The 13178-nt window shown below is 39.7% G+C and overlaps 1 protein-coding gene across 1 annotated transcript in view; it reads right to left on the bottom strand.

Annotated features, from left to right (window-relative positions):
• The window catches only part of LOC147435954 (truncated transcription factor CAULIFLOWER A-like), a 57077-nt gene continuing 43899 nt past the window's right edge, over nt 1-13178 (bottom strand). Inside the window, exons 3-7 of the mRNA XM_086488853.1 lie at nt 892-941; nt 686-791; nt 510-554; nt 387-428; nt 1-318 (exon numbers count right to left, since the gene is read on the bottom strand). Of these exons, the coding sequence (XP_086344979.1) occupies nt 172-318; nt 387-428; nt 510-554; nt 686-791; nt 892-941 (390 nt within the window). The 3' untranslated portion in view covers nt 1-171. The remainder of the gene's footprint in view (nt 319-386; nt 429-509; nt 555-685; nt 792-891; nt 942-13178) is intronic.

The raw sequence follows: 13178 nt of genomic DNA, 5'->3' as shown, positions 1-13178 counted from the left end.
TTTGTGCTATCCAAATTGTGGTGCTCGGTATATTCTAAGAAATGCAAATTTGTTTTAAAGTTTGGAGAGGGAGGGAAAGGGGCTTGGGCTTATTGGAGAAAATTATCCATCAGATCATCTCAACATAACGATATTTTACAACCACGAGTAAATACTTGCAAGAAAAGATCTCTAATAAGAATGTTTGAAGCTGAGCTGCAGCAAAGTGTCCGAGTGGACATCCGATTCTGAGCTGCAGTTGGACGTGCATATTGTTGATGTGGCTTTCTCTCTCTGTAGCCCGCAGCCCTGCCACCTGGCCCACTGCAGCTCCTCCACCTGCAGTAAATTCGCCAGCCATAGTCAGCAGCAGCTGCATATCGTCGTCATTAATCGTCAATAAATACCTCTTTCCGCAATTTCTCGTTCTCCCTTCGCAGCTCCTCTTCCTGCACTCCGCCACCGCGACCAGCTTATTGATTAACAGCATCAATACCCATGCCCACATAACCACACCCACACCTTCATACCTTCTCCAGGCCGGTTTCCTCCTCCTGTTCCGCCCTCAGCAAATCCTGCAATATTTCACATCATCGCCATCATTCAAATCCTGCTATGAGTACTCGCCCACACTCCCAAGCTCATCCTTACCCAAGACCAATATACATCAGCCAGCTCCAAGTACATGAATATTGTATAAACATGCCTGCCTTTCCCTGATGCTATTCAAACTGCTCTCCACTTCTCTCTCCAAGCACGCCAGCTCCTCCATCGACAAACGCTGGAGCGCCTCCGCCTGTCCGCTCCTCCTCCTACATCGTGGTTGTCACAAACTAGTTGTTACTGAGCAGTTTTCCAGAGTTTGATGCCAGACGTACAAGTGCTAACTATAATTTAGCAAAAGAATATCACCTTTCCTGATTTCTGAGCCTTTCCACTTCCCTCTGCACGTGTTTCGGTTCCTGTCAAGGTAATCATATCAATAAGATACTGATGAATGCCTCAAATGCTAAGCCATGTTCTATGCCCATTCAGCACACCTCACATGAGAGCAAAGAGATGGAGATAAAATGAACAACATAGAAAGCAAAGCTATAAGAGAGAGAGAGAGACGTTCATAATGGCCAACATGTAAATGTGCTCTGAATTTATTCCTTCCAAGAGGGCCAAAAGAGAGAGAGAGAGAGAGAGAGAGAGAGAGAGAAGAAGAAGAAGAAGAAGAAAAAGAAACGATTTTAACGAGAGAGAGAGAGAGAGAGAGAGAGAGAGGTTCGCAAGGGCCAAGATGTAAATATGTAACAAAAGATTCTCCTGAGAGAGAGAAAGGGGGGGGGGGGGGGGGGGGGGGGGGGGGGGGGGTTCAAAAGTGGTGGCCTCAATTATAATTCACAGGGGCATGGAAAGGTGGGATCATCGGCCCCAACGTCAACCAGATTTTGTCGTGAGCACCCGATATTATTTTTGCCCAACGACACTTTTGAGCGTCAAAAACCGTGAGACACTGATATTTCATAAAGATGTGCCCAAGCAATGTGGCTCGTACATATATCTCTTAAAGCACATATGAGACACTCGGTAACTGCACACGCCACTCTCCACCCAACATCACCATATATAGGCTCTTAGCTTGGCACCCCTTGACCGCATGTGAGTCTTAGTCCTTGGTCCTAATCCTTGGCCCCACATTACTCCTCACTTGGAGAAGTGTTTTCGTCCTCGAAAACACAAGTGGTGATGTCTCCGTAGAACAATAAGGTTTTACACAGTAGCATCCCTAACTCGGGCCAACTGTCCATTTGACAGATACGTGGTGCAGTAGTAGCAGGTTCAATGAAACCAAGAGAAACATCTTGATTTTCCAAATTGTTGCTCCTTTGCAATTGCTTGTATCCAAAACTGGATAAATACAATAGTGTGTAGACTCGGTTCCTAAATCACTTTACTGTAACTGAGTTACCACAACTAAGAGGTGTTGAAATGCATCACTATGTTTTAGCCTTTTTGAAGGTACAAGAACATGCAAGAATACCTCGTTGCAACTTTCCATGAAAGTAATATTCTTACATAGGTCATCAGCAGCAACCAAGTCCTCGACTTGCTGTCCCTTCTCATTAATACGCTACCTCACCACAACTGATGATCAAGGTTGGAAACCTGAAATAACAATGTAGGGACTAAATCTAGCCGTAGCATGCTTTGCATCAAGATGAGCAAAGTCCAAACTAGAAAGGTAATCTTTAGCAATTGCCTTGCTTCTCGCCAGTGTATGCTCTTCGCGTATCCTTTAGCACTAGGTAAATAACTACCAACTATCCATTTGCCTTTAGACGAGTGATAGTATGCATTGTTGGCGTTTTCTCCAAAAATGAATGGTAAACGTGGGTGCTCCATTACTTACAAAATTGTGGTGCACTCCATATAAGCTATATAGATTGCGATCAAGCAACTTGGTTAAAGAGTGTTCAATTTTGGTTGAAATAAACATATATAGTCTAGACAATCTATGTACCGTTTACAGATAGTCCTTCGAAAAATAGTTGGTAAACGTTGGTGCTCAATTACTCACAAAATTGTGGTGCAATACTCTTCATAAGCTATCTTGTCCATTAATTTGTATGCCATTCCAAACAAGCTTGTGTTAAACACTAGGACCCATAACACCTAGTGTGCATGCATTTAACACAAACCTATATGAACAAGCATTTCCATGACCAGGCTTTCCACAATAGAATGTGAAAATTTAATCACATCTACATAACAACAATAGAACATTTGTATTAATTGAGCAGACCCGTGCTATATATGTAAACAACTATCCATCGATGTTTATAGTACTTGTGACCTCAACAAGTCAGTACTCAGTACCCAATACTTTTTGGCCACTCAAATTGCTCTTGGTACTATGTGCTCAAAATGGTCTAATAAACGGATGTGATCAGTACCTAGGAGTTTTTTCGTGACACATCATTAGGAAACAAGCACCACTCTCAGTCCCAGAGACTCATATTCTCCACATGCAAAATATGTCAAAAAAAATGATGTCAAAAAAAGTGACATCTAGCAAGTGCAAGATATACTTGTGTGTGGAGGTAGCTGCAAACACTAAGCGACATGAGTGATAGGGATCCTCAAGCACCTCATTCCACATTGGCTAAACCAAACACCTTGAGTTCCTAGACCGTTTTTCTTACCTTGTGATTAACAACATGCGCCCAACAAAACCCTACCATATAGGCCTATCACTACAAAGGGCACAAATTGCCTGGTACACTAATTTTCCAAGGTGTTTTTTTCCATCGTGACCTTGTCATGTGTTTGACAAAAGAAATGGAAGCAAGCATTGCAGCATATATTTATCAATTTGGAAACACTGAATCAAAGCATATACAAAATAAAAAATAAAAAAATCTATGTACATACTTAGATTAAGTTAGAAAAATATCGGGGAATACCAAAGCTCTTATTCAAGGTGCCTAGTACTAACACAACCTATCAACTAAATACTGAAGAGAAATTAATGAATAGACAAAGACCGCTACTTGATGGTCTTTGCTCTCATTTTGACAATATAAAATCCTTGGGTAGATTCCAAATTATACGACGACTATCCCTTGGAAGACGAGAAGATCCTTCCTTGAAAGTACAAGTGTGAAGGTTCCAAGTATTGACCATCAATAATTATTGAGTAATTTAGTAATCAGAAACTGAGGCTTATCTCAAAATTGTGCTCTTATAGGCACTCTCAGTGCTATAGACAAAGCAAGAGATCCACTCAAGTTTGAATTGTATTCACAACTAGATCGTTGCTAGACTTAAAAATCTATAATCTTGGGTCTTAAAACTATTCTTTTGCACATCAAGATATATTTTGCAAAATAAATATTAAAGTACACAAAAACAAGAAGAACCAGAATGTTTTGACCTTTCGCCCCACCTGTGGGCAGTTGTTTAGAAATTGAGAAGTAAAATTTAAAGCTTGCTCGAATTTGGCTCAATGCCATATCTACTATTCGAGTGAGCTATTGTATGCACCTCGCTTGAATTTGGCTCATAGATATATCTACTACTCGAGTGAGCTATCATATGCACCATATACGCCCTTTTGGCATGCAATAACCTACAGAAACATTGGCAACTCGTATGCTAATAGCATATTTCAAACATTGGAACCCTTGATGCCAAGATACCAAAATTGAAGCCTTGCCTTACATAAGTACTCATGGAATTCTTATGCTCATAGCTAACATATATTGTTGCTCACAAACAAATGTCATAGCAAAAGAAAGTCGACCTTGTCAATCATTCACAAAAAATTGGCCTTCTCTAATTGTACATCTTATTGAGAAGTAGAACAATATTTGCAAGTCATACATCTCGTACATGCTTGGCTTGATTATTATTGTCCTTGACCATAGAGGTTTATCTTGATCGATGAAAGCTTGAAAAAACTTTGCATGGTACCATGTCCTAGCAAAGATACAAATCCAAGAGGCTCTTGTCCGCTTCTAAGTTTTATAGCAAGTGGTTGGCCATGCCGAGCACCTTTATTGCCTTTGCAGCTTTCATAGTGCAACTGGCTAGAGCATGCATTCAGTAAGCGAGAGGTCTGTCTCCAAGCTTCCTCGACGAGAGAGAGAGAGAGAGAGAGAGAAAGAGAGAGAGAGAGAGAGAGAGAGAGAGAGAGAGAGAGAGAGACCCTCGCTCAATGCTTCTTTCCGCTTCACCCCCCCCTTCTCCACCTCGATCCAATACCAATATGAGACACCGGGTAATTGCACATGCCACTCTCCACCGAACCTCATCACATATAGGCGCTTAGCCTGGCCTGCTAAATATGGCACCCCTAGACTGCATGTGAGTTATGGCCCTTGGCCTAATAACCTAGGTTGTAGATTCAATCGCAGGTGGAAAAAAAGGAAAGGGATCCCAAGGAGAGGGGAGTGTGGGTTGGGGGTGGGAAGGTATTCTCCGGTACTGAGATTACTCTGCTCAAGATCTAAAATGTTCATTTATCCTACCATAGATCCCACGAGAACATGTCCATGAAAGATATAGTGGAGCATACCATCACTCACCCCAATGCCCATACCTTTTCCAACATTGATATCGTAGAAAAGTGGACGAGGGTTCTATTTTGTTCTACACTCCCCTTCCACTACTCTCGTTTACTAGTACGCTTTTTGTTTAATCTTGCCAATGGTCCCCCCCCCCCCCCCCCCCCCCCCCCCCCCCCCAAACACACACACACACACACACACATAAATTTTTCCGCGGTTCTTTCAATGACATATGTGTATCTGTTATAAGTAAGCAATGTCTCTCCAGAGTCGTTTCTCCTCCTCTTGATGGTATCCAAGCAAAGTGTCAACTTTTGGAGAAAGAAACGACTAAGCCCCACAAGGTTGGTGACCGCTCTAATAGCACGATTTTCTAGTGTGTTCGGACTCATTATCCAACGTACAAAAACTTGCTCTTTATGCTCTATATCTAGCAAAATTCTCTCTAGAATGTGTAGGATGAGAGTGCGGCTCCATTGTCTATCTCACCCATAAAGAATCACCGGTGTATGATCTAAAAAAGTAGTCCCTATCGAAATGATTATGAACCGTTCATGTGATCATTAGTATAGAAATGATCTATCTTGAAAAGGTTCACGCCTCCTACTTTGTGGTCCAGTCGAAGGACCATACACAGTGTGTATGTTACCATCAATCCAAAAGCCATAAATTCATACATAAATGCTCCCAAGCAGCAAACTCAACCCCTTCTCAACCTCATGTATACTAACGTGGTTGCCTCCACTCCTATCCAAGGTCCGAGGTATCCTCAAGCATGTTGAAGTCCCCCCAATGCACCAATACTTTGCATGAGGCAAGGACCCCACAATATGTAACCAAAACTTGACCTATCATTAGGTGAAATTTGGACTCACAAAGGGGCCCTTTAAGAAGTTTAACTTTACCTCTCTCTACCAAAACAAACGCATGGATAAATTTTTGCAAACAAACTCCAAAGTTGGCGGAGGTTTGACGATTAGAATGTCCTCTTCAAGATCTATCTACTGATATATAGCACGCCATGAGATTAGAAGATTCTTTTTTTTATTCACCTATGATGTGAAAACTCTTTTGGAATCTAAGTGAATCAAAAAAAGAATCTTCTAAAATATGAGGAATCTCATGGCGTGCTATATATCAATAGATAGAACTTGAAGAGATATTCTAATTGTCAAACCTCAGCCAACTTTGAAGTTTGTTTGGAAAAAATTATCCATGCGCCCATTTTGGTAGAGAGAGGTAAAGTCAAACTACTTAAAGGGCCGCTTTGTGAGTCCAAATTTCACCTAATATCCTCGCATGGTTGGGCACATAGATGTTCTAGAAGCCCACAAGGCTACCCTTTACCTAAATGGTGACCAACTTGGCCCTATCTGACACAATAATATCTCTGTCCACAATAGCCTTCTGCCATGAGTTTGTAATAGTCAGACACACCCTATACTACAACTTATTTACAACTTACTACATTAAGCGGTGTCACAAAGAAATTGGCCAATGGCCATTGGGGTTGTATCACGTCTGTTACCCCCAATTCTCCCATGTGGTGAGAGAACTCAGGAGCCTGTACATGGAGCCAATCAGACACTGTATGCATAGTCTACTTTGTGTAATCCTTCTCATACAGCATAAAATAGAAACCAACTGTTGTGTCCAAGGACTATACAGTTTTGCTTTTTAGGTAATGAAGTAAACTCTAAAACAAACTGCTTTGAGGTCAAGAGAAAGCATGTAAGGTCGTCGGCGAAGAAGTCACATCGTCATCAGATGTAAAATTTGGTCATCCCGTGAGGAATTGATACAAAAACAAAAGCATGCACCAAAAAAGGCATCCTCAAGTAGGGCTCTCTCTCTTGAGAAAGTCAACTCGTGGAAAAATTACTACCAAGTGATCTACAAGCTACTAAGGAGTGTCTTGCTTCCTAAGGCAATGATGGGGTATGAGGCGGACAAGAGATGAGGATAAGGAGCTAGTGGAGGATACAAGAGACAAGAGCCTAGGAGGGTGGGAGAGAGGGTGGCAGAGTGGTGGTGGAGAGGGTGGGGAAGGGAGGGGAGGTCAGAGGAGGGGAAGGGGAAGGAAGTCAAGCCCGAGGTGAAAGAAGACTCTTCATGCATATCTTGTTGTAGAGGGTCAAAGCGATTCTATGTAGGAACCCAATGCTCATGGCCTATCATAGTTTGGCCACTAAGGGAACCTATATGATGATCCTAAACCCTAATGGAGACGGAAATGTACTTACTGACAATCATATGCTAACGGACCACCACTCTCTCAAGAGATGCCAGCCTTTACACCCTGGGTCCGTGTCTGTTGTGTCTGGACAACATTAAGACGAATGTGGCACAGGTTGAGTTCTCCTATGAGGGCAGGCCTTCACAAGATGGCATATAACTTTTATGTGTGTAAGTGATTATATTCTCGCTTTGATTCAACATGCCACTAAAGCACATGAAGCTTGGAGCATATTTGCTAGCCACTATGAAACGTGTAATCACATTAGAATTCAAAATCTAGAAAATCATATTGTTGCTTTAAAACTTGTAAACGGATAGAAGATAGAGACCTTTATAAAGCAAATTAAATATCTCTAAGATCAACTAGCTAATGTTCTTGTGTCTATTTCTCCAAAAGATCAAGCTTGGTACTGCATTCATATACTTCCAGCTAGCTATGATGGTCGTATTATAGCACTCAATATTGAGGTTCATCTAACCTCTTACATTTGAAGAACTAAGTGCAATGTTTTTTTAAGAGAAGCTATAACTTACGACGTTGGATAGTGGGGATAATGTTGCTTTCACCACAAATACAAAAAGAAGCCCAAGAAGAAGAAAATATGACAAGAACGATCAAGCTATTAAATACAACAAAAAGAATAAAGCAAATGAGAAGAATGGTACCATAAAGGCTTCTTCAAAGAAAAGAGAAAATCCACCAACAATGTTGAGTAGAGATTGAACTATGGACTTCATAGAAGAGGTATACTCATCAGTATAAACTCCGTTTGTTAATGGTTCTTGGATTCCAGGTAGTGAAGCACCCAAGCATGTGACTAGTAATAAAGTTTGATATAGTTCCTCAAAGTCTCAGCAGGAACCCATCAATGAAATTGATTAAAGTAATACAAAAATGTCCCAACAGAAGGGTCTGAAATAATTTCTTTAAAAGTCAAAGAAAATCTGCTCTCAATTTCTATAATCAATGATCATAGTCTTGAAGTTTGTTTGAAGGAAACTGGAGTAAAATTATAGATTTTGAAGGCAACACAATGGGAAAGGGAGTAAGACTTTATGAGATTTTTGTACTTATGATAACTACAAAAAAAAGGTACAACTCAATTATGGCATGAGAGATTTAGGGTCTGAAATAATTTCTTTAAAAGTCAAAGAAAATTTGCTCTCAATTTCTATAATCAGTGATCACGGTCTTGAAGTTTGTTTGAAGAAAACTGGAGTAAAATTATAGATTTTAAAGGCAACACAATGGGAAAGAGAGTAAGACTTTATGAGATTTTTGTACTTATGATACCTACAAAAAAAAGGTACAACTCAATAATGGCATGAGAGATTTAGTCATCTAAGTATTGATTTGCTAAAAGAGCTACAAGAAATCTCGAATAGTACCACACATGTGCCAAATCTCAAATATGGATAAAGAAAAACATGATGAGTGAGCAATAAAGAAAAACATTTCCACATGAGTGTAATAATCAAGCACAATATCCTCTAGAGTTGGTACATGCAAATCTCTATGATAAAATGTCTACTTCTGCTTTGGATGGATCTTTCTATTTTTTGTTGTTATTCGACGACTTTAATAGAAAGATGTTTGAAGCCTTTGAAAGCAAGAAGTGTGTATTTCTATGATATAGTGAAGATTCTAAGACATAGACTCGAAGATTTAGAGACAAAGAAGATACTAACTACTCGCCACGTGGTATTTAAAAATAGCCATATTTAGTAGAGAAACCAGATTCTTCCACTTTCTCATCAAACGAAAAAATAACCCAACTTGTGTCAGATCAAAATCTAGTATAAAATTCAGGAGAGAATTTCCTAATGATGATAACTCAAACAAAACTAAGCAACATGTTCTAGCATCACAAGAGAAGCCACTACCAAAGTCAACTCAAAAACTCTTTGATATCGAAATCCTTACATTCACAATCCTCATGAAGAAGAGGTTGGTATAGAGGAGCAAAAAAGAGTCTCCAAACACATGGTCAACATAACATTGATGACTAAAATTGTGGGTTCAGTAAAAGAGTCGGCTGCTATTGAAGAGCCCATGGCATCTAAAGTCAGGGTATGATAACATGACAAATAATGATACATGAAAAAATAGTGGATTGACCACCAAAGAAGAAGGTCATCGACACCATACGAAAGGTTAGTAGCTGAAGATTTTTCACAAAATGAAGGATCTGATGTGAGTGAAACCTTTGCTTTGAAACCTAAAATGACCCTTATTCGCTTTGTACTTGCTCTTGCTGTTATCCTTTTGTGGGTTGTTTTGGAAATCGTTGTAGTATCCACCTTTCTAATAGACTTCACAAGGAGGAGACTTATGTACCAAGATTTGAGTTGTCCCATTCAAAAGAAAAAGTTTGCAAGTTGAAAAAAACTCTATATAGCCCAAAGCAATCACTTAGAGCATGGTATATTAAGATAGATAAGTGTTTTTTTAATCTTGGCTTTAAAAGAAGTGATTCTAATGCAAATTTGTATGTACTAAGAGAGAACGAAAAGCAAGTCATCGTTATCTTGTATGTACATGATTTAATTAAGAGCTCATTCAACAGACTTGAAAGAGTTTAAGCTTTGAGTTTGAAATGACAAACATGGAGCTTTTATATTATTGTTTGGAGATTCACGTTGATGGAGCAAAAGATGTCGTGCGCACACTCACACACCCAGACAACTCAACACAACATAAGTAATTTACTTAAATTCCTCACCTCACTCACTACCACTCAAAAGTTCCTTGAAAACTCTACCCACAAGATCAATTCAAACTCCAAACGCCTCGACCTACAAGCCCTTGCCTACCCGCGGACACTACAAGGTAAGTCGAGGTGATCAACACTTGAAATCACGCTTGATGGTGACCAAAATATACAAGAAAAACCATCAAAAACCCAAAAACTCTAGCCACAAAAGGCCACTCTCAAACCATTGCAAAAGCTTCACCAAACTCCACTCTGTTGGACTCTTTGGAGTAGCGCCAACCCTAATGGCACCGATACAAGGTCACATAGTCTTGCAGGAAGCCGCACCTTCTTCCCTCAATTCCTTGCACACACACATCCATGGAAACCTCAGAACTTCCATAGACTCTCCCAAGTGCAAAATTGAAGAGAGAAAGCTCTCATTCACTCCTCCACACACTCGAAAACAGGACGCGAACGCAACGGGACTGCACTAGACCACCTGTAGGAACCCTGCTCCCTTCCACACACACAGGGGTGAAAGTGTTGATATTGATCTTTAAAAGTTCTCCCTCAGCCTGGACCATCATGGCACCGTGAGTGATGTGGAAGCCTTTTCACACCCTTTTTTACCATGTTTTGACCTTTTTTGGCCCAGTTTTGGTCAATTTTGACCCCCGGCGGACATTTTTCGCGAGAAAAACTCCAAACAGACTCCAAAATTCACCAAATTTTGTACGCTTGATCCTGGATACCCAAAGCACATTTCCACATCCCCACATTCTATTTTTTACCACTTCTAGGGCGGTGCACGCATCACCGCAGATCAGGCACCGTAAATAGACAGTTACTGCATGTCTGTCCAAAACTTCTTGAGCGGGATGAGAGTACCCATACTTGTCTCTTGCATTATTTACATTCTAGAAAGCTCGAACACATTCAATAAAACCAAAATAATCCACCTAGAACCATATCCAAGGCCCTGATACCCTATACGGACATGTACATGTGTCCGACTGTTGCTGGTGCGCGAACCTGACTATTCACAATGTGTACACGTTGCATCTTTTTTCGAACTTGAAACCAATTTGCAAAGCTCCCGGATGCATGTATTTATATCCTTTTGTACATATGACCATGCATATAAACGCTACTTTGTACACGCCAAAAGCGGTCTATCAACGTTTCGCAATCCACAAACGATATCTTTATCTCTCAGCAAAAGTATGCAAAAAATTTCCTAAAACCATTTAAAATGAATGATAGATTGTAAACTTGTGATGATTACTCCAACGGAAGTAAGTATGAAACTCTCCATAGAGGATTCTTCTCCCTTAGTCGAAATCAAGAAGTACAGAAATCTTGTGGAGAGTTTGGTTTTCTTGTGTAATACTAAACTAGATACTTATTTTGCAGTTGGTTATTTGAGTAGGTTTTCGAGCTAGCTTGGAAAATATCGTTGGAAGGTGGACATACGCGTTTTAAAGTATATTAAAGGTACTTTGGGCCATGACATTTTCTATGGCATTGGCACAAATACACTAAGTGGGTATTGTGACTTTGATGAGATGGGAGATTGTAATTCTAGAAAGTCAATTTTTGGATATTGTTGCTCACTTGATCCTGGAGTGTTTTCTTGTATTACCAAGAAGCAACCAGCTATCGCTCTTTCTTCAACAGAAGTATAGTATAAAGCTGCTTAAAAAAGCATCTTCTAAAGCAATTTGATGCAAAGAATCTCTCATGGACTTACGTTTTCCTATTGGTTCAATAACAATACTTCGATGTGACAACCAGAGTTGCATGACGATTGCCAAGAATCATGTCTTCCATACGCGCCTAAGCATATTGAGATTCAATATCATCATGTTTGAGAGCTTATTGAGGATGCGATTTTGGAGCTAGAGTGTTGTCCTACTACTGAAGATTAATTATGCAGATATTTTCAACAAATCTCTTGGGAAAAATCAATTATTGTGTTACCTTCATCAAATGGGAGTTGACACTGTCAAGAAGTGCACAGTGCAGCTAGGAAAACGTCGCATCTCTAACTATGAGATTTTGCAACAAAATCAAGTGTGTCGTAGAAGATTTAGAGCTAAAGACACTCAAAAAGGACAAAACTCCAAACATTAAATCATAATTCTAGAAAAAAACCAATATCAACTCAAAACTCTTATGTATATGCTCCCAGTTGTACAGATGGAGCGCTCCTTTGCTTGATAAAAACCCTAAATAAACGATTTAATTCTATTTGTAGACATTTCATGGAAGCTTCAAAACTTCATTAGACAGGCCCATGATTATTTGAAGAGAGAGAACCCTAATTGGTGGACTCATAGCCTCAAAAAAGTAGTGAAAATAGGGCGGAATTGCATTAGTACACCAAGGAAGCAAACTATGTATCAATTCACAGAGGAGTTTAAAGTGTTGATATTCTTCTTCAAAACCTCTTCCCCAAATCTCATAGTCATGGAATCGTGGGTGATGTGGCATTTTGAGCCATTTTTTTACCATTTTTTGATCATTTTTTACCTTTTTTTAAAAACATTTGCTGCCCAACAATGCTTTATTTTGCTGGTCACAATCCCAAACAAGTTGAGAAAATTCCAAAAATTGTGGAAAAATCCCCTTGAAATCAACTTTCACTATGCACCTTATTTTTCTACTTGGCAAGAACTTTAGATGCATCATTTACGATTACACATAGAACCTGCTATTTTTTATCATATTCATCCGTACTTCACTTTCTAGGCGAAACAATCTTGCCACTTCAAAATACTTGACATTTGTACATTTCTAAAGCAAGTTACGAATTTTTCAATGTGATAAAACACGCAACATTTCCAACTCTAGGGCCTCACCGTCCAAGCAAGGTATATACGAAACATCAACCATGGCTTTTAATTTTGCATACATCACACTATGTACAGTACTCGGTCCCACTTAACACAGCATTAAGAGTGAGGTAGATATTTTTAGTTTCACATAATGCACGCGCCACAACACAATCCACCCTCTCTAATCCCGCATATCCTCCAACATGTGTCACACATGTCTTTTGCAAGTTCTGTCTTTACTTAAGTCAACATACACATAATCCCATTTTCATCTTCAACAAAGTCCAATGATTATCCTCTATTCCTTCTTCCTCATCCATAACATTTTCATTAGAGCCTTCATTTTAAATTTTTGTGAATCAAAGGATCTG

Source organism: Adiantum capillus-veneris, chromosome 18 (genome assembly GCF_014529385.1).
Source record: "Adiantum capillus-veneris isolate H3 chromosome 18, ASM1452938v2, whole genome shotgun sequence".
Classification (NCBI taxonomy): Eukaryota; Viridiplantae; Streptophyta; class Polypodiopsida; order Polypodiales; family Pteridaceae; genus Adiantum; species Adiantum capillus-veneris.
Note: the sequence above shows the minus strand (reverse complement) of the source record. Positions and strands in the feature narration are given on the sequence as shown.